Here is a 25,186-nt window from a genome sequence, read left to right on the forward strand (position 1 = left end):
TGGTTTGCTGATTCCCTGTTCATGTTTTTTTTTTTTTTTTTTTTTTTTTGCTAGCCAGCTGGATTTTCAAAGAGACATATCTGGCCTTGAAATGTTGGTTTGCTGCCTCCCTGCCTCTTCTTTTGTGATAATGATGCTGCTAAGCTGTTCCATGCCTATTGGTCGAATACCCCAAGCTTGTAATTAACCCTATAAAACCTCATGCACACGTCTTGGAGGTGCTCAGAGCTTCGGAGCAGAAGCCCCTCTGAGCCCGCCGGCCAGGCATAATAAATCTGAGCACTCCAACCCTCTGAGTGGTGCTTGTTTCTTGCTGGCCTGTCATTTCCGTAACATTACTGCCTCCCTTTAAAGGGGCAGCGCCAGCCTCCTCTCCATCCTCTTCCCAGCTAAGCAGTTCTTTCTTCTCTTATCCTGTAGGTGATGTGACCCCACAGAGCCCAGGTCTCGAGAGGAGGCACCGCCAACTCACCCCTGCTGGATAAGTGTTTGCATGTAGCTCTGACATGGAGAGAAAAATGAAGTTTCTCAGCTCAGAGCCTGGCGACTGTGGAGACTGCTGGTGGGCAGGCCTGTGGGGCAGGGGGGCAGGCTGGGCGCTGTGGCACCCCTCCTCAGGGTCTGCAGGGTCTGGCGCTGGAGAGCTGTGAGAGACCCATTCTCCCTTCACGGCATCTCTGCTGCCCCTGCCCACCAGCGCCCTCTAGGAACAGAAGCGGGCGCCTGCTCTGAGGACTGGAGGTGGGGTTTGGGGCTGGGTGTGAGGACGTCAGGCAAACCAGTGAGAGCCCTGGGCTGGAGAACGTGGGTTTTCTTCTGAAAGCTCTATTTTCTCTGTGTTCTTTGGGGGACTCTCTTTTCCTTTTTCTTAGTAATTGTTCATTTTGAAAAATGCCAGCTCACTCTTTTATGAAGTAAGGATCTGGGGAGAGAGCAGAGTGTCCGAGAGACCAAGCCAGTGGGGTGTCTGTGTGTGTGAGAGAGAGGAAGAGAGAGAGAGAGAGTGAGAGCGAGCTGGCAAGTTGTGTGTGTAAAATAGGGACTTCTCACCTACCTGTGTTGAAGGACCTGTTTTTCTTTTTTATTTCCAACCCATTGTGGAGCTATAATATAAAAGCAAATTACTAAAGAAAATTAAAAGATATATAAAATACAAGTCCTAATTTTTATGATTATAGTTAAACACACACACAGTTATTCTGTCAGATTGCTATAAAAGTTCCTAAATTCTTGCTTTCAGTTGCTCTGCCTGTTACATGTGGACTGGTGAATACAGCTCACAGACAGCCCCTGTGCAGGGGACCACGTGTTGAGTGTAGGGGTGTAGGGGCAGGGATGAAGGAGGCATGAAGGCTCAGGAAGGAGGGGGTCTGTGGGGATGACTGGAGGGCTGGCTCCTTCCTGGTCCCCGTCATCAGTGTTCCCTTCATGAGCTGTCTCGTCTCCATTTTGACTCTTTTCAAGGGGGCGACTCATTTACAGAGGGCGTGGCAAAGGCGTGGGTTCTAGGGGTGCTTCCTGACTGACCAGTGGGGACACTGCGCTTCTAGATGGCCTGTGCCCCCCTCAGTCATCCCAGCAGAGTCCAGGAGGCAAAGGGGAGGGGACCCCGGTGTCTTCTGGCTGCGGATGGATTGGTGATGAGAGAGGATAAGAAAGAGGAAAGGTTGGGATGGAAAAGGGGAAGGGAGAAAAGGGAGAAGAGAAGTGTGGAAAAAGAGGCTAGCATGGGTTCCTCATCCCCTGTCTTCACCCTGGAGCAGATCCACAGGCAATTAAGCTCCTAAGATTTACTTCAAGATGTCTGTATTTTGGAGGTAGACCAGGATCTTAAAACTTTAATGCACATACAAATTGCTTGAAGATCTTATTGAATGCAGATTCTGATTAAGCAGTTCTGGGGTCTGCATTTCTAATAAGCTCAAGGGGAAATGCAAGATGTTTGCAGCTCTGAGGGGCCAGGAGCTCTCTGATCGCTGACTTCTTGCCTGGAGGAGGTGGGTGGGGTCTGGTGCAGCCCAGTGTCTGCAACTTGGACCTCGCTCTCTGTGAGTCCAGTGCAGGGGCCTGCAAAGACGGGGCCAGAGCCTCGCAGGAGCAAGTGTATACCTAATTCTTCAAGGACAACTCTGGCTGTGGGCTGGACTGGGACTCACTTCCCTTCTCCTGCCCCATCCCTGCCTCTTCCTCGTCCTCCTCATCTCTCTCATCACCAGCCTGGGCCACAGGGAGTCCATACTCCTCGAATAACCCAGACTGAACTAACTACAGCAGTGCCCATGGTCACTATTGATGGACCACATGAGACAAACTGATACACCTTTAAGACCAGATTCTACAGCCATGTGTCCTTTGAAGCATGCAAGGGTAACTGAGTTTTCTGATGCCTTCCACCAACAGGGCTACTGGCTGCTGGGCTCGGAGGGCCCACAGAAGAGGCTGGGCCCCCCGACCTTCGGGTGGCGCTGGAGGCTGTGGGGGTGTGTGTCTGTTGCGGGGACGCTGTCACTGGCGGAGGACCTCCTCGTGGTCACCAGTGGGATCTTGGTGGGTCCTGCTGCTTCTGTTTAGCCCCTGGGCTGGAACCTCGCTGAGCTGCGGGCATCTCACCTCAGCGTAGATGACAGAGAAGTCCTGTGGGAGAGTCAGGTCAGGATGAGGAAGCAGAAGTCACACAGGGGATGAGAAAAGAGCGGGGGCCCCAGCTCACCTCTTCCTGCTGGGATGACTCTGCAGGCTTGGCTGTGGGGGAGAGAAGCACCCTCAGGTTAGGGCATTTGTCTCCTTCCCACCTCCTTGCTGGCTGTCTTCCTCTAGAAGAAGGTCAGCCCAGGGTGGGAAGGCCACTCCCCCTTTTACTTCTTGGGACCCCTCTCCCTCAATCTGAAAACAGGAGGGTCTGGGAATCAGGAGACCTGAGTCTAGTTCCAGTTGAAACACACCCCAGCTGTGTGACCTGACAGCAGTCACTTGGCCTCTGATTCTCAGCTTCTTCACCCAGGAAAGGGGTGATGATGGTAACAGTGACTACCTCACAGGATTATGTGAGAAGCTGGAGAGACGAAGGTGTCCAAGATGCTCTTAGAGTAACTACTCCAATTATACACCTACCATGCACCAGGTAACCTTTTAGGTGTAAGAATTATATATCTAATGTATCTAGAATATATCTAACAGATATATAAATCTATATATTTAATCATCTCACATCAACACGGCCAACTAGGAGTTACTGATTCCTTCTCACATTGGGATGAGGAAACCGAGGCTCAGGGGTGTTTGTGGTGATGGTGGTAATGAAGGAGGGGGATGGTGGTGGTAGTCAGGGTGAAGGTGGTGGTCATGGTGATGGTGGTGGTCAGGGTGATGGTGGTGGGCAGGATGACGATGGTGGTCAGGATGATGATGGTCATCATGGTGAAGGTGGTGGTCAGGGTGATGATGGTGGTCAGGGTGATGATGGTGGTTGTGATACCTCACCCTAGGCCCCAAAATTCCCCTTTACATTAGTTTATTTACTGATTTAATTTTTTTCTTTTTGTTTTTTAATGGAGGTACTGAGGATTGAACCCAGGAATTCATACGTGCTAAGCACGCACTCTACCACTGAGCTATACCCTCCCCTTCCCCTTTACATTAGTAAAGGTGTTAACTTTGGCCTGAGATCACTCACCTTCGCTCTTCTTTGGGGTTGTACGTACTGCAGCATAGACAACCCCTGCATCCTCCCCATTCTGGAAATGAGCTGAAAGAAAGGATGCAGCTTGAAAAGGACCCACCTGCTCTCCCACCCCAAGACCTAAGTGCCCTGAAGGCACTTGTGGTGGGAAGCCAATCAGAGGCTCTGTCATGGTGAGACCTGGCGGTAGGAGGCGGTTATTAACGTGGGAGATCCTTCTTGGCAGACGGTGCCTGCCCCCTGCACCAGACTCTAGCAGCTTCCCCAGCCCCGACATTGTTTAAACTAGAGGTTGGCTAACTTTTGTAAAAAACATAGTAAATATTTTAGGCTTTGCATATACCTGGCTCTGTAGTGTGAAAGCAGCCATACATGGTACATACATGATGTTCTTTACAAAAATACTTAATGGGCCAGATGTGACCCATGGGCCACGGTTTGCTAACCCTTGCTCTAAACCTCTGTCCTGGCGGCCAGGCTCCTTTCCTGCTTCCTGCTCCCACCACCAGCTCCACACACTCGGTCCTCACACTCTTCCTGGAAGCCATCTGCTTCCCTCCCCAGATGACTCTAATTCCTGAGACTCGGGGCTCACGAGGCCTTTCTTCTCCTGACTCCCCTTAAGAGGCCCTTCTCTGCCTTTATGGGCAGATCGCGGTCCTGCTGGACGTCCACTGACACACAGTGGTTGCTGCTCTCCACCTGGGGCTGGGGGCAGATTCTGGGATGGAAGAGGATATGAAGGCACAATGCACTGAGTGCCTCAAAGAGCAGGCTGGACAGTGGGGACAGAGAGGCTGCCGGGGGTCTGAGGCTGGTTTATGAATGAGGGTTAATTCACAGGTCTGGACACGGTTAATTTTTAAGGGATGTTTCCTTGGAAAAATATCCTAGCGGATAGGATGGCTCCATGGGAATCACAAACTGGGAGGAAGCAGGGTCAGAAAGGATGGATCACACCTTTGCATCCAAAGAGCCCAGACCCACCAGTCAGGCTGCTTTTCAGAAGGAGGAAAATCTACTATGTGCCCGAAACAGGGCCAGGGAATTAAAATTCAGTGTCTACTTTAGAGCAAATTTCCTAACCCAGGCACCGGCACAGAGCTGGATATCAAAAAAGCCCCTATTCCTAATTCTTCAGTGTCTCATATTCTTCACAACCAGCTTGCAAAGGTTGTACTATTATTTCCATTTTACAGGTGAGGTGACTGAGGCTGGGAGAGGTGACTTCCCCAAGGTCATACAGTAAGTGGTGGGGACAGAATCTTAAACCACTTTGTATGCTTTTCTCCACTCACATGCTGCCTTTGTGACAGCAGGTGTTTCCAGAACCTTAAAAATTAGTTCCTGGGATAGGAATTGGGTCACATGTGAGCTTTAGAACCCAGCGTCTAAGAAATATTCAATAGCTCATACAGCAAGAAAGCATCAGAATCACCAGGTAGGATCTCAGAAATAAAAACCAAGAGGGCAACAGTAGGACCTCGTTGTTTATCTATTTTATATATAGTAGTTTGTATCTGCTAATCTCAAACTCCTAATCTATTCCTCCACTTTCCCCTTTTCCCCTTAGTAGCGATTAGTTTGTTTTCTATGTCTGTGAATCTGTTTCTGTTTACTAAATAAGTTCATTTGTGTCATGTTTTAAGATTCCACATATGAGAGATATCATATATTTGTCTTTCTCTTTCTGGCTTAACTTCACTTAGAATGATGATCTCCAGATCCATCTATGTTGCTGCAGATGGCATTATTTTATTCTTTTCTATGGCTGAATAATATTCCATTGTGTGTGTGTGTATGTGTGTGTGTGTGTATATGTATATATACGGCACAACTTCTTTATCCAATCATCTATCAATGGGCATTTTTTTGCGGGGGGAGGTAGGTAATTAGATTTACTTACTTTCTTATTTATTTACTTATGTATTTATTTTTAGAGGAGGTACTGGGAGTGAATCCAGGACCTTGTGCATGTTAAGCAGTCACTGTACCACTTAAGCTATATCTTCCCTCACTGTTGATGGATATTTAGGTTACATCCACGTCTTGGCTATTGTAAATAGTGTTGCTTTATGAACATTGGGGTGCAAGTATCTTTTCGAATTAGAGTTTCGTCTGGATATATTCCCAGGAGTGGGACTGCTGGATCATAGGGTAAGTCTATTTTCAGTTTTTTAAGGAGTTTCCACACTGTTTCCAGTAATGGCTGCACTAAACTGCATTCCCACCAACAATGTAGGAGGTTCCCTTTTCTCCACACCCTCTCCAGCATTTGTCATTTGTGGGCTTTTGAATGATGGCCATCCTGACCGGTGTGGGGTGATACCTCACTGTAGTTTTGACTTGCATTTCTCTGATAACTAGAGATATTGAGCATCTTTTCATGTGCCTATTGTGGCCCCTGATTGTTAAACACTTCCTAATGCTCATTTGTCAGGGTGGTGTTTCTGAGTCTCATTCATGGAGAGCTCCGTGAATTCAATGGAACTGTGACAACCGGAAGTAAAATGAACACTTTTAAACAAACTAACCAGAACTTGTACGCTAATGTAAGTGCTACTTTGAGGAGGACCACCTCCCCCCACCATGACCACATCCTGGTTCTAGCGATACCATCATTGGTCAAAATATTTCAGAAATTGCCTTCAGAGATACAGTGTGATGAATATCTCCAGTGGTGGCACATTTTTGTTCGTTGAGGAATGGCTGTGCTATCTGGAAGTGGTTAAGGGTCTTCCGAGCTGGGCATGGAGAAAGAAGCTGTTGATCCGTGTTTCTTGTGTAACTGTGGAACTGGGCCTGATGGTGGTTTTCTGAACAACATTCTAAAGAAGGCTTTGTGCCCCTGAGATCCCGAGATGATAGGACTGCCACTAAGAGTCTTATTTTCACGAGAGACAGGTTCCTTAATAATATGGAGCCCACGTGCTCCCAGTTGGCAGTGGCAGTGGCTGGGGGCGTGGAGGTGGGTGGGGAGGCAGAGCTCTGCGTGAAGAAGGATGCTCCTTTATTCCCTGTGAACCACATCTCCCTCTTGAGGATCTCCCACCAGCAACTGCTCCTCCACCACCCTCTCCGGGGCTGGGAGGGAGATGGCTGTACTGTGTTGCTTGCCTTTAATGCTCTGACCCGGAGGTGAGTGGACAGAAACACCTGTCTTACTGAGGCCAGGCTGGGCCATTGGAAGGGGGCTTTACGACAGGTGCAGGGATGGTAGAACTCACAGATCTTCAGTTCGTGGTCCCCTACTCCAGCTGCCTCCCCATGTAGCTCTGGGCCTGCCTCCATCTTTGTTTTTTAATTTTATTTTTTGATTGAAGTGTAGTTGATTTACAATGTTAGTTTCAGGTGTATAGCAAAGTGACTCAATTATACATATACACACATTTTTTTTCAGATTCTCTTCCATTATATGGTATTACAAGAAATTGAATATAGTTCCCTGTGCTATACAGTAGGTCCTTGTTGTTTATCTATTTTATATACAGTAGTGTGTATCTGTTAACCCCAAACTCCTAATTTATCCCTCTTCCCCTGCCTCTATCTTTCTCCTTCCTCGCAGCTATACCTTAAAGCAACTCTGGCCTCCATGGAATCTAGACTCAAGACTAAAGGGAAGGAGAGGTGGGAAGTTGGATGGACCAAGGCAGCTAAATTAAAAAGGGGAGAGGAAGATAGAGGCTAGCTCACGTCCTAACTGGGGTTCCTGCTGAGGCAGGGGACTGGGTTGAGGACTGGGGAGAAAACTTTTCAGGTGTCCTGGCTCACGGTCATGGAGGAATACTTGGCTTTTAGGACTGGGTGGTCTTCCTCAAAGAAGGGTCTGGCCTAGCTCCCAGAAAACACATCACAAATTCCTTAACAGAGGGAGCTATAAACTTGAATAAGCAAATCTAGCTTTGGAAGTCTATGAGAGCAATTACTTTTGCGTTTGGCAAGTGGGAAATAAAAATTCTGCCCCAGGGGAGGAGGACATGGGCAGACTCGAGCTTCTGAAGGTGGATCTGAAGCCCTAGGAGTAAACTGGCACCAAATAGCTTTGGCACTGGGATCCATTGCCTTCAACATGGCCCCAGAGCGAACAAGGGTTAGACTTGGCATAAACTTCTAGCCACCCAAGGTGATTGCTTTGAAAGCCAACATTCCTGCTTAATTATCATGACTAAGACAGGAAGAAGAGGAGAGTCTGGAACCTCAAAATCAATAGATCACTTGGACATGCCATTTATCTGATTACTTTCACTTCTTTCTCCCTATAGAATTTTTTTCTCTATAGAATTTCTCTCATCTGAATTTTAACTAAACTGTTTTTTTCAGTGTCTCTGATTTAAGGAATTAGAGAATTCTAAACAGGAGCGAGGGCAGCTTGGGAACCTGCCAGGGTGATGCGCTTAGATTAGAACGAGAAGGTCCTGAGTCCACTCATTGCCAAACTAATACAGCAGGTGTGAGATAGATGCTACCTCATTAACTTAGACCCACAACATCCCAAAAGGGAGACATTTAGTGACCCTTCAAGGGGCTGGCCCAAGGTCATGGTCACGGAATTAGTAAACAGCAGTGCTGGGACCAGGCCATTCCCTAGTCCTCTCCACCGTGCTTTCCTGCTGACGAGTTCACATCCACCGCACACTCACCCCAGGCACAGCACAGTGTGAGAACGTGTGTGTGGGGAGAGTATAGCTCAGTGGTAGAGTGTGTGCCTAGCGTGCGTGAGGTCCTGTGTTCCATCACCACTACCTCCATTAAAAATAAATGAACCTAATTGTCCCCCAAAAACAAACAAACAAAAGCAAAAAAAAAAAGCGTGTATGTGAGCATGCATGCCCAGTGGCGCTCTCGTGTCCTCTTTCCCCTTTACTGAGCAGACCAGCGCTCTGTTGACTTTAATGAGAGAGTTGGCAGCCTTGGGTTTGTTCAGTCATATTCACAGCCACGGACTGTTTCTCAAATGTGAAGGACACACCTACGTTACGTTTGGCTTATAAGAACTCCTCTGTTTGTGCCTTTATGCATGCCCGTGTGTGCTGTAGTGTGTTTGTGGGCATCTCTGAGTGACTGAGTGTGTGACAGCGTGTCCGTGTGTGTGAGTTCTGGGAGCTGTTAAGTGTCCCTCCACGGGCCCCTTCACGTGACATGTGAAGAGAAGTCCTTGCTTCTACCCAATGCCCAGGAGAAGAAAGCGGCCGTCCTGCAGCCTCTGGCTTTCCAATGGCTGGGCTGTGCCTGGCACAGGGACTCAGCAACCAAGAAAGTAAAAAACGAGTTACTGACCGTTTTTCCTCCAGGGTCTGAAATACCCCAGAAGTGCAGCGGCAATGACTGTCCCACCAAGCAGGCTTGCAGGCAGCCAAGGAAGCAGCCAGTTCCTGGTGCTGGTGGGGGCAGACAAGACCCGAGGACCTGGGGGCGAGTAGGGGTGCCCATGAGCATTGGGGATGAAATTCACAAGTGCACCCCAGACTGGCACAAGAGAGGCAGAATGGTGGGCATTAGTGCGAACCACTTGGCCTGGAGGATCCTAGCAGTTGGGAACGAGGGCTGGATTAAAGGATGGCACCATGGACGGACGATGCCAGGGATGACCAGGTGCCCTCTCCCCCCGCCACGGTGCCCCTCACTCTCCACTGAATTCATGTTTCCCCGCCTTGTTCAGTGGAAAGATAGTCCAAGCAGGGTCCACACTCAGTCATGCAGTGCCTGCTGTGGGCCCAGGATTGTGTGGGACATGGCGGACACAGAGGAGTGAGAGCTGACCCGGCTGGCTTGCTGGGCTCAGAGCCAGTTGCGGGACAAGACCTACCATCCACGGAGAGGGTCTCAGGCTTGCTTGTCTCTTCGGAGACTCTGTTCTCGGCTTTGCAGGTGTAGTTCCCAGCATCCTGCTCTGACTTCACCAGGAAGAGGAAGGAGGCGGCTCCTCCACGGAGGGCCATGGGATTCCCCAGCATCTCCCCATTGAGGTAGAATGAGTACAGGATGGGAGGGGAGCCCCTCTGGGCCTCACAGAGGAGCTCCACCCCGTACCCCACAGTGAGGCCAGTGGGCCTGGGTCTCAGGGTGAGCAGAGGACTGGACACAGGAGCTGGGGCAGCACACAGTGGGGAGGGTCAGTTGGCCCACCCTTGCTCATCACTTAGGGGTCCTTCCCCCATCACCCCCAGGGGACCCCATCCACTGCCCTGGCCCCTGGGAGTGTCTCCCCGTCCCCTACTTACCCCACACCCTGATCTCCAGCCAGGGGCTCTGTTTCTGGACCCTGCCACCCTCAGGGGCCGCCTCGCACCAGTAACGCCCGGAGTCCCCTTCCTGGGCTGCTGGGATGCTGAGTTCTGGGTGGAGGCCCCTGTCCTGCAGAGTGTGGTCCTCCTTGTGGAAGGAGAGGAGGAGCCCCGAGGCCAACCTCTTGGGGTGTAGCTTCGTCTGGCATCTCAGGGTCACGGGGCTCCCCTCACAAGGCTCATGAGAGGGGATGGCGCTCAGCACAGGAGGTGGAAACAGTTCTAGGGAGAGAGGCCAGGGCTCAGGAGGGGAGTCCTGGACAATGAGGCCCCAGGAGCCTGAGGCTGAGCTCTGGCACATCCCAGACCAGGGCCCTGTGCCCTGTGGGAAACGCTAGCACTGTCTCCCAGCACCTGGCCTCTCACCCTGCCACCAGCTCTGAAACGACCCCCACACCCCTGAGCGCCTCTGGGGTCCCAGAAGGCCAGAGCCAGAAGGGCCCCCGAGGTCACCTAGTCCCCAGAGGGGAAGCGTCAGGCCCAGGGCTCAAGGAGGGTGGGCAGCAGGGATCCTTCTGGGCTCTTCCCTGCCCCCACCCCAGGGCATCTCCCCTCCTTCTCTGGCTCCAGACATGCCTCATAGTGGGAGCAGGGCATGTGGCCGGCATCCTGGATGTCTCAGGGCCTGCAGAGTGGCCCAGCATCAGGGGCCACCAGAAATAGGGGGCTGCCCCGAGCACTGCTGACCTCTGGACACCAGACCCCTGAGCAGCAGCCTGCTCCCCCCAGCTCCCCAAGTGGTGACTCACCTTGGACTTGGACCATGACAGTCCCTGAGGTCCGATTGTTCACATGTCGGCCGGAGGTCACCTGCCCAGCACAGCTGTACCGGCCACTGCTCTTCACTGTTGCCGTCCCCATGGACAGAGGCTGGTTGTCTTTAGAGAAATGGAAGAGTTTTCCATCCCTGAAGAAATGCACCTGGGACAGGGCTGCGTTCCTCCCTCCCCAGCATTGCAGAGTCAGGACATCTCCTTCAAACACGGGGTTTGGTGAGACTTGGAGTTTCAGCCAGGCTGTGAGACACAGGAACAGGGTCACCCTGGAGCTACAGGTCATCAGTCCCTTTGCTCCCTCTGTCCTCCAGCCCAAGGCCTCCCCCGGGATGGAGGCTCCTGGACGGCACCTTCGCAGTGGTCACTGATCCCAGTCCTTCACACCGGACCAGGGCAGGACCTCTGCATTCCTCCACCCCCTTCCTCTCCCCTTCATCTTTCCTGCTTCTCTATTCCCGTCCCTCCCCTCCCCTCCTCTCCCTGTGCCTGCCCTCTGGCCTCCTTCTCTCCTACCCTCCTGGTCTCCTTTTACACTGTGCTTTCCTCCGTCCACCACCTTGACAAGCTTGAGTCCAGTTGGGTTTTTTTCCATCCATTGTTCTGCCTCGTTCCTCTGAATCTGATTCTCCCTTCCCTAGATCGGTTTCTTTTTCCCTGGCGACCTCAGTGTCATTCTGTCTGCAGCGCCCACCTCTGCTGGTAGCTGCACCACTGCCCAGCAGGGAGGAGCTGGCCGGTGGGTGTTGGAAGGGCCATGGCTGGGATCCCTCCCTCCCACTTCCCTCATCGGCTTCCCCAGGCCCAGCCCCCACTGGCACTACCTCCCAGCCACGCCTCGGGGTTCATTTCCACTACTGTCATGGGGAGGGATCTGTCAGCTCTGTCCTCATTTCTTTTTATTTTTTTTGGCCTGGGGTGGGGGAAGGTAATTAGGTTTCTTTCTTTCTCTCCTTCTCTCTCAGATACCGGGGGTTGAACCCAGGACCTCCTGCATGCTAAGCATGTGCTCCAGCACTATACCCTCCCCACTCTGTCCTCATTTCTAGAATGCAGTTTATGTCCTGACGTGGACAAGAGAAGAGCTCCCGGGGACCCAGCATCATCCGCAGGGCTAGCCCAGGCTGGAGCTTTCCCATACTTGACGGAAGCTCCAGGGAGGTCAGGGGGACGGGCAGGGGCTGGAGGGCAAAGGCAGCCAAGGGAGAAGCAAGGCTAACCCACAGACAAGCATGCCTGCTTCTCTGAGCTTTAATGAGACAGAAGGGTGTCCAGGGCCTTGATGAGTAGAGGTGACAGGGGCTCCAAAGCCACACTGAGGGGAGGAGGCAGAGGCCAGGGCTACTCATAAGGGAACCGGGTGGAGGCCCAGAGCCATTCTGCTGGCACTTCAGTCACCCTGTGATCATCGGCAGCCCGAGACAGCGCAGTCCTGGGTCTCTCCTCCTCCTGGGCGCGAGGGAAGACTCCTGAGGACGAGGCCTAGTCTGGTGCTGCTCTGAAGGTGCTTCTGGGGGACCCAGTGGCCCCGTCTTGTCCCTGTCTACTAATCGTTGGCCCTGAGACACACTTGGATATGAAAGGGACACAGACAAGACTCACCTGTTTCCCCAACGCAGGGAACTGCAAGAGAATAGAGATAGAATTAGATTCAGCAGCTGAGAAGGCTTTCTGACAAGGAGGTCCGGCACCTCATAGATGGGTGCCAACATCCATTCAACCAATCAGCCACCAGCCCCCTAAGCACCTAATTGTCTAGCCACCCCCTTGCTCAGTCACCCGGCCACCCAGCCACTCAGCTTTTATAGGTGGACCTGCTGCCTGGACTCCTTTGCCTTATCTCAGTTCAAAGGTCTTCTTCTTAGGCAGGTCTTGCTGGGACCCCTCAATCAAAAGAACTCTCCATTACTCTCAAAGTGCCCTCTTGTGTCACCATCACAACTCTTCTCACTGTTTGAAATGATCTTATTCATTCAATCGCCTCCTTGCCATCACCTGTCTCCCTCTGTCTGGAGTGTCAGCTCCATGAGAGCAGGTACGCTGCCTGTCTTGTTCACTGCCATGTCACCTGCTGCCTGGACCCTGGTCCGTGTCCAAAGAGCACATGTTGAGTGAAAGCATGACTGCTTTCCTTCGTGCCCACTCCTGCGGGGCAGGGAACTAAATGTAGCAGACGCACGACTAGACCATTGTGCTCAAGTGCCTGAGGGTCCTAATTACACCTACAGAGGAATGCAGAGAGCAAAGGCGGGACCTGAGTCCTGGGGTCCCATCTGGCCACAGAGCTCTGGGGAGCAAAGTACAGAAGTGATCGGAGGAAGGAGGAGAGTTTTCCTGGGAGGAGTAATCATTACAGGGCTGTGGGACATGGACAGGTAGCTGGGATGGGTGGGGGAACAGTAAACAGTCCGGTGCATAGCACACTGTGCCATGCCTTGTGTGTGCTGCGCTGGTGCTTTTAGACGAATGAACGTTTGAGCAGACTAGGTGGCCAGGGAGAGAGGCCAAGCCACGAAAGGATGAGTGATGAGGTGAGACAGGTGTGAACAGCTCAAGGGATGGAGGACCCTAAACCGAGGGGCACAGGTGGATTTAACGGCATGGAGAATATTCTGGACTTTGGGGCAAGGGGTGAAACAATGAACGGTGTAGGGTTGAGTGCATTCACTTGTGTCTTTCATTGCTGACGTGGCCTGGGTGCCAGGCAGAGCCCTGAGAGATGCAAGAATGGCCTTGGGCGGGGAGGTGGGAGGAGATCCCTCAGCAGACGTACGGCACAGTGCGTTCACAGGCTGTCCTCCTTGCCGTCCACACTCCCTGGGGCAGACGGAGGCTTTTCAGCCTCACTCCATACCTACTCAGCTCAGGGCCAGCTCAGCTGCAAGTTCTCAGCGTGTGCAGAGTTATGAGTCTCCTTCCTACCATCCCACATCCCCCCCACCTCCACACCTAAACACGTCTTCTGTGAGCTTGGAGTAGTAGAGAGCATGCGGGCTTTGGAACCAGAGGACCTGGACTGGACTCGTGAGTCTGTCTCTTTCTGTGTGACCTTCGGCAAGTGGTTTAAAGCTTAAGAGCCTCCAATTCCTGGTTCTGTCTGTCTGATGGAAACAGTAATAGTCACTCTCCCCTTGTAGAGCAGTCACGTGGATCACACTGACCCACCGCCTGGGGAAGCGGGCATGACATTAACCGAAAGCAGCAAGAAAACCTGACCTCAGGGTGACTGAGACCTCACTGGGCAGTGATGCCACTCCCTCCTTTCCCATCTCCACCGGGAAACGACTTTGCAGCTACAAAGTGACGAACAGACAGAGCTGAGGGGCCTGAAGCCTGTAACAGGAGAGAAGGCATCCAGAGAGCAAGAGACACTTCAGATGAGCGCGTGTCCCCAGATCCCCACAACTGGTTGCCCCGGGGCACTGCCAGATCTTGGGGCTGTCATTGCAGAAACACTGTCTGTAACAAGACAGCCACCAACTGGGGACGCACAGAGTGGGTGGCACCTGCTTACAGCTGTTCCTGTGAGGACCCGGGGGCCTCAGTGAGCTACAGGCTGAAGATGAGGTGACAGTGTGACAGGAAGCTGAGAGTGATTGTCAGGCTAAGTTGCACCACAGGGTCCCCGACAGTGGAGGCGGCAGCCCCACTGACCCTGCTCTCGGCAGGCAGGCCACAAGGGGAGGGAGGAGAAGACCCAGCTCCTGGCCCAGCGACAAAGCGCATCAAGGCCAAGCAGACCAGAACAATGAACAGGGTCCAGAAACCATTTCCTATCAGAGGGACTGGGTGACACTTACTGGAGAAAGATGAGACAGCGTAGGGGTAACATAGTGGCCTTCAAATATTTGGTAGGGGAAGGACAGTTACTTCATAGGGCAGAAGAGGAACTAATTCATGGAAATGAGAGCAGAGAGGCAGGTTTCAGCTCTGCATGAGGGAGGATCTCCCAGTCGGGCTCTGCCACACTGGAACATTCTGCTTTGCCAAGCAGCAGCTGCCATGCAGCTGGGGGGTTGCGTATTGTGGACCCTGTGCGTGTACGTGGGGGTGGCCGTCAGTCCTGGAAGTGATGCTGACCAACGCACAGCTCAGAAGATAAAGGTTCATCTCCTAAACTTTAAATATGTGGGGAGGGTATAGCTCAGTGGCAGAGTGCATGCCTAGCATGCATGAGGTCCTGGGTTCAATCCCCAGTACCTCTACTAAAATAAATAAATAAACCTAATTACCTCTTCCCGAGACAAACAAAAAATCCCCCCCCCCAACAAATTAAAAAAAAGGTGAAAAACAAAATAAATACGTCTTTAGTGTAGAGTCATGCACTGATAGCCAGTACTTGTAATGGACACCATTTATTGTGTGACCATGCCGCTGGCAGGCACTTTAAATACATTTTATTTTCTAGTTTTACCTGATTAGAATCCAACCACATCCAGACAAGAGGTAGTGAAGTGGACTGGAGAAAGCATCGGGGTTTGACCTCAGATGGACTTGGGCCTGCATCTCTCTTTTGCTGTTGCTAGCAGGGTAGTTCTAAGCAAATTTCTTAACGTTTTTGACCTGTTTCCTCAATTGTTTAATAGGGATAAAAAATATATCTGCCTTATAACATCCTGAAAGTTAGATGAGATCATGTACGTAGTACAGGGCAGGCATTCAGGGTTTTGTTCTTTTTTTCTCTGTCTCTCTGGCCACATCTGAGGAAAACTAGCACCTGAGAAGAAACAGAGCTCTGTCCTTATGGTAACTCCGTTCCTTCACATTCAGCCAAATCTTAGGCTGGCTTTCCGGGGTCCTGAGCATCAAGTGTGACGCAGTCAGGCCTGGGTTCTCCATACACTGTCCACTCGTCAGCCAGTCACAGACTCTCCCTCCTTCTTCCCTCTCTCCTGTCCAGATCCTGGGTTACACGCTGGGAAGCTCTTAGACTTGATCTGGTCAAGTCCAAGGGCAATTCCTTTCACGAGGTAGAGATTTTTGCTTGGGACGCTCCCATCCGGAGTACGCGCAGGCGCGCGGCCATCCCGTCCCCGCCCTCAGTGCGAGCATTGACCTGCTCACTTGTCCAGGCGGCCATTCATAGAACACACAGGGCACTCGGAGACATCGGGGAAGGAAGAGCCCTGAGCGGGAACAGGTGTTTTCTGTCCCAGGGCTAAATTCCCACAACCTCCGTCCAGGAAGAGAGTGTATTTAAGAATGGTTTTGCTTTTGGTTCAATGAAAACAAACTACTGGGATCAAGTTTAAAACAAAAAGTAAGTCAACTCAGAAACCGTCAAGTGGAGAGAAATAAATGCCCAGACTTGTTCCTTCCAGGTGTAGCTGGGGACAGTGGCTGAGACTGAGCTGAGTCTGGCGGAGCCCAGTAGCCCACCCGCCACAACAGTCCTCTGCCTGCAGACCAGTCCCTTCAGTCACGGGCACGGGTGACTGGCCCCGGGGTTAGTGGATCAAGGAGAGAGAGACGAATTCAGAAGAACGGACTTGATCCCTGCAAACCGCTCCCATGGATAGTCAGGCCTGAAACAGACACCCTCCGCCCCTCCAACCAGAGAGAAGGTGCAGGCAAAAGAGGAAAGGTCAGCTTGAAGAGGGCTTTGGACACTCAGAGCATAAACCTCTTGCCCAAGTGAGAAGCCCAGTCATGCCGGCTGGTTCTAAGAAAAAGTCGAGGCTTCATGAAAATTATCTCCTAAAACCCCTTGCTCCCCTTGCATGAGCGAAATGCGGGGAACTTCTTTTTTCCCTGTTCCCCTGATCTGTCCTCTGACACCCCCAGCAGCCTCCTTTCCTTCTGCAATTCCGTTCTCTTTTCGAGATAGCCCTAATGGCTATTTTAACCCGATTTTACAGGGTAAAAATGTCACTGGGCCTCTGAATGTGATTTTCTGCCTCCCTAAATTAGCTCTGATACATCGAAGGGTTGTCCTTCGAAGGACCCAGGAAAATGGAATAGGAAACACTGGGCCTCCCCCACGCCCCCATCCCCATCGCTCTCAGGCAGGCCCACATGCACACCCTTGTCTCAAACTCCAGCCATCAACCCACTTGAACTGGGAAAGGTGAAATCAGGAACTTGGTGTCTCAGGAGCGACTTACAGTCTTTGGTGCCCAGGAGGGGATGCTCGCGCCTGGTGACTTACCCGAGAGCAGCACAGCCGTCCAGAGCAGCATGGGGCCTGGTCTGGCGCCGAGGGAACACAGGACAGACTGACTGAAGGCAGGGGCGAGGCTGGCAGGGGGAGCACGTGGGCCACAGGGTGACCCCTTCTGAGGCGGGTGGTGTTACTGCTTGAAAATCTAAGTACAGGAAGTGGGGAAGAGGAAACTTTCAAAGCACAAATTGGTATTTCTTCTTTGGTAGAAGGGCTGTTACACGAATGAATTATCTTGACCATGAAGCATATAAGAGTCAGGAAAATCACTAGCTAGCCCTTTTGGACACTCTTTCTGGGGTTTGAAAAAGCTCAAGCTAGGAACTACGGTGGGACATGGCTCCAGAAAGCTCCACAGACTGCCAGAATTCACTTGGTCCCAGCATCACTAAGTTTGGAAGGTGGCATAGCCCTGGAAACATTAAGATCTTTCGTCCCCACCCTGAGTGACCTCCAGTTCCCCAAGGTGTCTTCTTCAAGGACAGGCAGAGAAGCAGAATCCTGGAAAAATAGTCCACCAGACCGTCAGTTCAGGAGAGAATCAGGGATTGATGGGGATGCAGTAGAATGGGGCTGGAGGTTCTGAATCTGAGGCTTTAAGACTCTCAGGTTACTATTTTGAGGAGAACTCTTCATTAGAAGATGTCATGAAGAGAGTGACCAGGCAAGCCACAGGGTGATGAGATATTTTCAATACATACGCCTGACCAAGGAATCCTATCTGAAACACAAGAACTTCTACAAGTCAGTAAGAAGACAGACAACCCACTAGAAAAATGGGCAATACTTTGGATAAGTACTTTATAAAATCAGATATCCAAGTGCCCCAAAAGCACAGGATAAGGAACGCGACTTCATTAATCACCGTGGAAATGCAAATTCAAACTGCAATGACACCCCCCGTAAGAATGGCCCAAACAATAGATGACCAAGTGCTGGGGAGGATGCGAAGTGGCAGGACTCTTGTGCACTTCTAGAGGGAATATAAATCGGTACACCCACTTTGGAAAACAGTGTGGCAGCATCTAAAACTGAACATACGGCTGTCTGACGACCCACATTTTCACTCCTAGACATACGTATGTGTGGGCACCAAAAGGCATGTTCAAGAATGTTCGTAGCAGCCTCACTCATAACAGATAAAAACTGGAAACTACGGGTCTCTCAGCAGAGAAGGAGCACCCCCCACCTCATGTCCTTTGAGGACCAAATAGCTGAGTTTAAAATGAAGTGCGGAGAGTTGAGTAAAGTATCAGGGAGCAGTAAGGTTTTCCCCTGGAAGCCTTTGGGTAGAAGTTTCACATAGTCTGGAAAGAATCCAATGTGCTTATGCTGAAGGCAGGAATGGAGAGGGTGAATTTTCTAAGTTTTCTTGCCTAAGATTCTCTGAGTCCATGGAAATGGGAAACCAATCTGGCGCTGATTGGTTTGCCCTTGGGACCCTCCCATCTGGAGTACACGCATAATAACCTGAGAGTCTTAGAGCCTCAGATTCAGAACCTCCAGCCCCATTCTCAATTCTTTTGAGACTCGGTTGATTGGGAGAGAGGTTAAAGCAGCGAGGAAGTAAAGCAGGAATTGATACCTTGCTGGCTCACCTCAAGATGGTAGCATTTATACATTTCCTCTATTGTTCTTTTCCCACCAGATCTCTTGATTTGAGTTGTCTTTGTTCAGCTGCAGGTCTCCAGGGTGAGGTGACAGCCCTGCAGGGCTCCAGCTAAGGTAGGAGACAGGCGTGACCACAAATGGTCTAGCTTGCAAGCGCTGGAGGTGCTTTGCAGGCAGAATGGTTGAAGCCTCGGCCCCTCGCTGCTTTCATCGGGTTCCAGCAGCATGAGTGTGTGAACCCTCCCTGACCTCTCACTTCGCCCCTGCAGAGTGAGACTTGTTGCACCTTCAGAGGTGGTAGTGAAAGTGGCTCTCAGAGCTGAACTGGCTGCACACCGCTACTTGGGGATGGTCACTCAAGGGAAGAAGGGCTGCTGCCCGGGTCAGGATTCTTCCTGGACCCAGGCTGACCTTGAATCAAGACTGGGATGGGCTAGGGGTGGATCAAAACCCATACTAGCTATTCCTCTAAGGGAGTGAGGGGCTAAAAGGAGGCAGGGAGGATAATAGGGTGGGGATTCTCATCCAAAAGGGCTTGATACCCAGGGGTCCTCATTTTTTTTGTTGTTGTTTGGGGTTTTTTTGTTTTGTTTTGTTTTTAATCTATTTTCTACACAGTAGTTAACATTTGCAAATCTCCAACTCCCAATTTATCTCTCCCCCCTCCCCCGTACAACCATAAGTTTGTGTACCATATCTGTGAGTCTGTTTCTGTTTTGTAGATGAGTGCATTAGCCCTCATTACTCAGGGTCAGCTGTCAGGAGAGCATCTGTGGGGGACAATGGCTTCTAGGGGTGGGAAGATTCAGGGCCACTCCTAGGAGGTAAGAGGGGAGAGCAGGTTAGCTGGGGTTTGGGGGAAACTTTGGGCATGGAGACATGGTGTGCCCCAGAGCCCACTCACCCGAGCTTAAATCCTTGTTCTGGATAATAATCTGCTGAGATCTTGGTGAAGTTTCTAACCTCTCTGCACCCCAGAGTCCTTATCTCGAAAGAGGATAAACGATTGCACTTGCATTACTGGTTGTTAGGAAGGTTACAGGAGATAACGTGGGAAATGCTCAGCGCCGTCTAGTGGAACTTTCTGTGATGATGGAGATGTTCTCTGGGCTGTCCAGATCAGTAGTTACGAGCCACATGGAGCTACCTGCGGTTGGCTAGTGAGACCGAGGAACTGAAATTTTAATTGTTTTTAATTTTACTGAATTTAAATTTAACTAGCTGCAGGTGGCTAGTGGCTACCATGGCAAATACTGCAGGCTTAGAACAATGCCTGGCAAGTGGGGCGTGCTTGCTAAAGATTAGCTCTGGTTATAAGGAAAAGAGTCAGGAAGCCTTGGGCCACCAGAACTTTCCTTTTAACCTTAGCTTTTACCGGTAAGGCACAGAGAGGTGAAGTAATTTGTGCAAAGGTACTCAGTCATAAAGCCTGCTGGGATTGGGGCCACGTCCCGAGCTGAGACTGGAGGCCAAAGGAAAGACTTGACATCATTTCTCTGGGTTAAGGTCTGGAAGAGAGAACAAACTGAGGAAATTTATCAAAAGCCTAGTATTTAGGACAGGTGCTGTAAAGACTAGGAGTCCAGAGAAGGTGGAGCCAGACTGGGACTGCATCTCTGGGCCTGGCCTGCAGGGGGCAGAAAACGCCAGGAGGTATCTAGTCCTCACTCTCTTCGCCTTTCCCTTCTACAGACCTGGAGGGAGCTTCCACGGGGCAATAGAAACGTTTGCATCAGGTCTGCAGCGACCCCTTGTGGCTACATGGACAACTGCCCTCGAGGGGGGAGTCTGTTAATACTGAAAAGCGCATCTGGATTCATCCATCAAGCTTTATGCTTTATTTTTTAGCTCTTGCTCAATGAGCAGTCCATCCCTGCCTCTGGGAGCTCAGGAGGAGACAGGCATATACTCAGCGTAGTCTTTGTGCTTCTTAAAGCATTTTTTTTCATGCCTCCATTATCCTATTTTATCACACCGAATTATATTTGTTTTACTGTCTCGCTCTAACTCCAGTCTGTGATTTCCCAGAGCCAAGGGCTAATTCATATTTGCAGTCTCCAGGCCTGGCACAGTAAGAGCTTTCAAGATACACCAAAGTATAATTTTTAGACATTCTGGAGTCAGAAAGAGCTGGGTTCTAATCCTGCTTCTGCTACTTACTAAGCAGCAGAGGGAGCACAGGGTGACTTAATCTCACTAACCTCAGATTTTAAATCTGTAACATGGCAAAAAGGACATTGATTTCTAGGATCGTGGAGAAGATTAAACTTGTGCACACACAGTATCTTGTACACTCACCCTTATATCTTTGCAGGAGCCTTGTGGTACCAATGCTATATGAACCTTCTCTCCCTTGAGTTTGGTCACGTGGTCTCAACTGGATCTTTCCCATAGATGCTTCTGAAGGATGCTCAAATCTCTTTCATCTTCAAACCAAACCATTCCAGCATCCCTTCTCTGGACTCCACACTCACCGCGAGCCCCATTCACAGTCCCTAGACTTCAAAGAGGTGTATGGCTGCCTTTCCCAGGCAGGGTTCTGAGCGCTGCGGTGTCTCAAATGGTTGAGGTGTTAGAAGATATTGATCATCTCAGTCCTCAGGGGACCTGGGTGGGGCCACACTGCTAGCAGGGGGCAGCCTTGTTCAATGACCCAATGTTCCAAGGAAACACAACTTCTCTATGTGCCACAAAGCGAAAGGGTCTGGGAGACGCCAGGTGTGTAGTCTCCTGTCTCCATCTGCTCCCCTCTCATTCATCCCTCACCTCGCCGCAGTCTGGCTTCAGTCCCCTTCACGTCTCCAGCACATCCCGTGGACAGGTTTCGGCGCACATTCTGTTTGCCTGCTGCTGATTGCTCCCTCCTTCCCTAAACCCTGGACTGGACACCTCTCCTGGTTTTCCTCCGGGCTCTCTGGCCACTCCTTCCCACTCTCTGCAAGCCCTGCTCCCTCCTCCAGGGGCTTTGAAGAAGTTCCTCCGACTCCAGTCCCGAACCCTTTTCTCTTTTCACTCACAGTCTCTCGCTAAACATTCTCATCTGTGGTTGTGGTTTGAACGATCGCTTCTAATGCAATGAACGACTCGCAGATGTGTCTTTGTAGCGTAGGCCATAACCTTGCATTTAAGACAGGAAACTGCTTACCAGAGGGCTCAGAGGTTTCTCAAGCCCAAGACTGAACGCAGCCTCTGCCTTCTACCCTGGTCCGCTTCCAGCGTTCCCTGTGTTTGTCCGCAGCACCACTCACCACCCAGCCATGCACGTCAGGAATCTGGGGTCATGACTCTGATTTGCCCCAAAGTGCAAATCAGCCCAGCGAGAATGTTCCCATACCCTGACCCTTTCGGATAACAGGGATCTTGTAGGTGTGCCTGCACATGTGCTTTGTATTTCCGATGTTTGCAGTTTCCCCACTGCCTGCCCTCACTGTCAGCCTGACCTAAATCCCAGTCATGTCTTAGATTTCAGTTTCTATAACCATTCCTCTGGAAGCTCCTTCCTGACCCCCGCCCCCCACCCAGGCTGGCTTCGCTGCACATACACCTGTCTCAGCGTTTAGCACATCCGCCTGGCATTGTGCCTTCCCCTGCCCAGGCCTGCAAGCTCTCTGAGGGCCCCCACACATTTGCCTTGTCCTCTGCGGAGCCTTCAGTGCCTGGCACTAGAGCGTCTGCTCAGCAAATACGTGTGGGACTGACACTGAGATAGAGCGGAGGCCCCCCCTCTCACTGGTCCTGCTCAGAGACAGCCAGCGAGATGGCTGCTGAATTGTCACTCTGTCTGCCCTTTTCTAGGTCCTCTCACCCTCCATTCTCTTACTCGTAAATAAGTGGGTTTTATGGTGAGAGCCCCCCACCTAAACGTGCTTGGCTGACTCTGAGCTAGCCAGTATCCAAATAATTCAGTGTCTCTATTCCTTCCTTCCTGGCAGTGGGAGATGGTCAATTTCTTGCGTGGGGAGGCGGGAGGGGGCTTCCATCTACTCTCAGTCGTTCCTTTGAATCACAACACTACCCCTCTACTTCCTTACCTTTAATTGTATACTTACCTGTTACATTCCTCCATGCACGCATTTCCCTGGGTTGCACGTTTAAATGTTTGCAGTTGTGCTTCAGCTTAGGGCAGCCTTGACTGAGAAGCCTGTGGTCACCAAAAGCCGCCTTAGAAATTAGGGAATGGCTCTGTAGAAGGGGCTGGTAACAGGTGGAGGCACATTCTTCCCTGGAGATTGAGGGAGAAAAGCATATATAATTAAAGCAATAAATTGGATTTTGGGGGGTTCTCTATTTACCATTGTCAAACATAATCTATTTCATGCATTTATGCAGAACACATAAAATAGGTCAGATTTAATTTTCTTCAGTTTGCTTATTTTCCCCTCCAGTTCCCTGGCAGACACAGAACCTGACGGAAACAGGAAGGCTACAGACATGTGTATTTGGGGGGGGGGGGTGGTAAAGGATTTAGTGCACTGGGCCCTGGGAGTTGGATGCCTGTGAGCAAATAAAAACTAAAAATGGGGGATGCGGTATCTGGGAAAGTGTATGGTGTTTGGAGTCAGACATTCCTGAGTGAGGATCCTGGCTCTGCTGCGTTCACTGTGCAGCTTGGGTTCATTCTCCTCTCCTCCCTGCTTTCGTGCCCTCCACTGCCGCCACTGCCAATTTCTCTCTCCACTGGATTCTCTTCACCTGCAGGTGGACTCGCACAAATACCACCTCAACATCGCCCTCCGCCCTCCTCATCCCTTTCAGCTTCCACCCCACATCTCTCCTCCCTTTACCTGCCAAGCTTCTCAAAAGAGCCTCCCGCCCTCACCGGCCCACACCTCAGTCTCCGGTGATCTGGCTGCAGCCCCCACCACACCGCTGAACTGCCTTTGTCACAGTCACAGTGACTCCTGTGTGGCCAGCCCCGAAGACCGCTCCCCACCCTCTGATTAGCTGGCTCCTCAGCAGCGTTTCCAACAGTCAGAGCCACTTCCCTCTTGAAACACATTTCTTTCTGGGCATCCATCAGTCCCCTACTCCTGATCTTCCTCCCACCTCTCTGGCTCCTCCTGCTTAGTCTCTGCTTGATCCTCCTCTCTGGACACTGAACGTAGGGCTCCTCAGAGTTCAGAGCTGGGCTGTCTCCCCTCCCCTCCCTTCCTCTCCCCTCCCCTCCCTCCCTCTTCTGATCTCTTCACTTTTTCCACTGCCTCCCTAGTCCCATGGCTTTAAATGGTGTAGGGCAACCCCAAATTTAGATTTCCTGACCTGACCTCACCCCCATTTGGGCAACTGATGGAAATGTAACATACCTAAAATAAAACCCTTCATGCCTCTCCTCCTTGTGGGGAAGAAACATACAAACTGCCCTCTCATGGTCCCCACCCTCCTCCCCAGGTTTTCTCATCCCAGGAAGAACCACCACGAGTTACTCAAAGAAAAATTTCAGAGTCATTCCTCAGTTCTGTTGGTTCTTCTCCAAAATATATCTCACATACACCGATCCTCCCCACTTTACTGCCTCCGTTATCCTGGCACTCCCCATCTCTTTTGCCTGCATTACTGTGAAAGCCTCTTAGTTCCTTCCCCGCTCTGCTCTCGCCCTCCCATGCATTTCACACACAAAAACCAGTTGACCTCTCAGAACATAAATGGACCCAGGGTAAATTCTGCTCTGCTTGAGACTTGCAGTGTCTCTCTATTGCACTGAGAATACAACACACCCCTTTTATAACACCCAGCAGGGGGCGCCCTCTCCCCCTTCCTGGCCTCATTTGAAGCCACCTGCTTCTCTTACTAGATGATCCTTCAGGTCGGCTAGAGACCACAGCTCCTCTCCTCAGGGCTTTCAACTGCTTTTGCCTCCGAGGCTCTGCCCCCCTCCACCACCTCCCGTCCCCCACCCCTGCCCTCTGTGAGGGGTGTGTGTGTGTGTGTGTGTGTGTGGCTATTAAAGGCTCAGAAAAGTGTAACAGATAACATAGGAAACATCTGGGTATCCACCACCCAGCTCTACTAGAACTCTACAATGTTGCCATATATGCTTCAGATTTTTGTCTTTCTTAAAGGAATAAAGCAGTTCTGAATTAGCTGGAGAGCCCCCCACCCCCCCTTTCCCCAATTCTGTTCTCCTCTTCCTTCCCAGAAGGAACTCTTGGATTTGGTATTTGTCATTCCCATTTTTTAAAAAATACTTTCATTACATGCATGTGTACCCATCAACAATACAGAGCATTGCTGGCATAGTTAAATTTTATGTAAATGGTCTTTTACTGTGGGAGGATTCTGCAGCTCGGCAGGCTGTGTGAGCTGGACTCATGCTGACACGTGGCTCTGGCTGTCATTCCCACCGTGGCACAGTATTTCATCGGATACAAAGTCTAACTTTATTTATTCTCCTAATGATGGATAATGGTGCCATTTTCGATTTGGGGCCATTATCAACACCGCTGCAAAGAACATTTGCACACGTCTCCTTCGGCACACATTTGAGAATTTCTCTAAGGCAAGACTTTAAAATCGGAATTTCTGAGTAATAGCGTATGTGCTTCTTCCACTTGACTAGGTAGTGTCAGACTGCTTTTCAAAGCGGTTAAACCAATTTCCACTCCCACGGCAGCCTGGGCGTTTCCGGAGCTCTGTGCTCTCACCTACCGAGAGGCCCAGCTTGGTCTGGCCCCCGGGGGCG

General features: G+C 50.9%; 1 protein-coding gene across 4 annotated transcripts; it reads right to left on the minus strand.

Annotated features, from left to right (window-relative positions):
• Positions 1–333: 333 nt before the first annotated feature.
• On the minus strand, positions 334–21,800 carry LOC102524148 (Fc receptor-like protein 6). 4 transcript variants are annotated; one of them, XM_032463951.1, is made up of 12 exons: positions 20,806–21,800; positions 19,200–19,324; positions 18,495–18,616; positions 16,885–17,041; positions 12,339–12,359; positions 10,713–10,979; positions 9,901–10,185; positions 9,486–9,767; positions 8,957–9,085; positions 3,674–3,745; positions 2,711–2,742; positions 334–2,634 (listed from the first exon to the last, which is right to left on the minus strand). In XM_032463951.1, exons 4-12 carry the CDS (start codon positions 16,913–16,915, stop codon positions 2,506–2,508), a joined length of 1,248 nt encoding a protein of 415 aa, XP_032319842.1. In that variant the 5' UTR covers positions 16,916–17,041; positions 18,495–18,616; positions 19,200–19,324; positions 20,806–21,800; the 3' UTR covers positions 334–2,505. The 4 variants fall into 4 exon arrangements, with proteins under 4 accessions (XP_032319842.1, XP_032319844.1, XP_032319843.1 ...); XM_032463953.1 differs by lacking the exon at positions 19,200–19,324; XM_032463952.1 differs by lacking the exon at positions 20,806–21,800 and having other exon boundaries at positions 19,200–19,825.
• Positions 21,801–25,186: the final 3,386 nt, after the last annotated feature.

This window comes from Camelus ferus, chromosome 21 (assembly GCF_009834535.1).
Source record: "Camelus ferus isolate YT-003-E chromosome 21, BCGSAC_Cfer_1.0, whole genome shotgun sequence".
Taxonomy (NCBI): Eukaryota; Metazoa; Chordata; class Mammalia; order Artiodactyla; family Camelidae; genus Camelus; species Camelus ferus.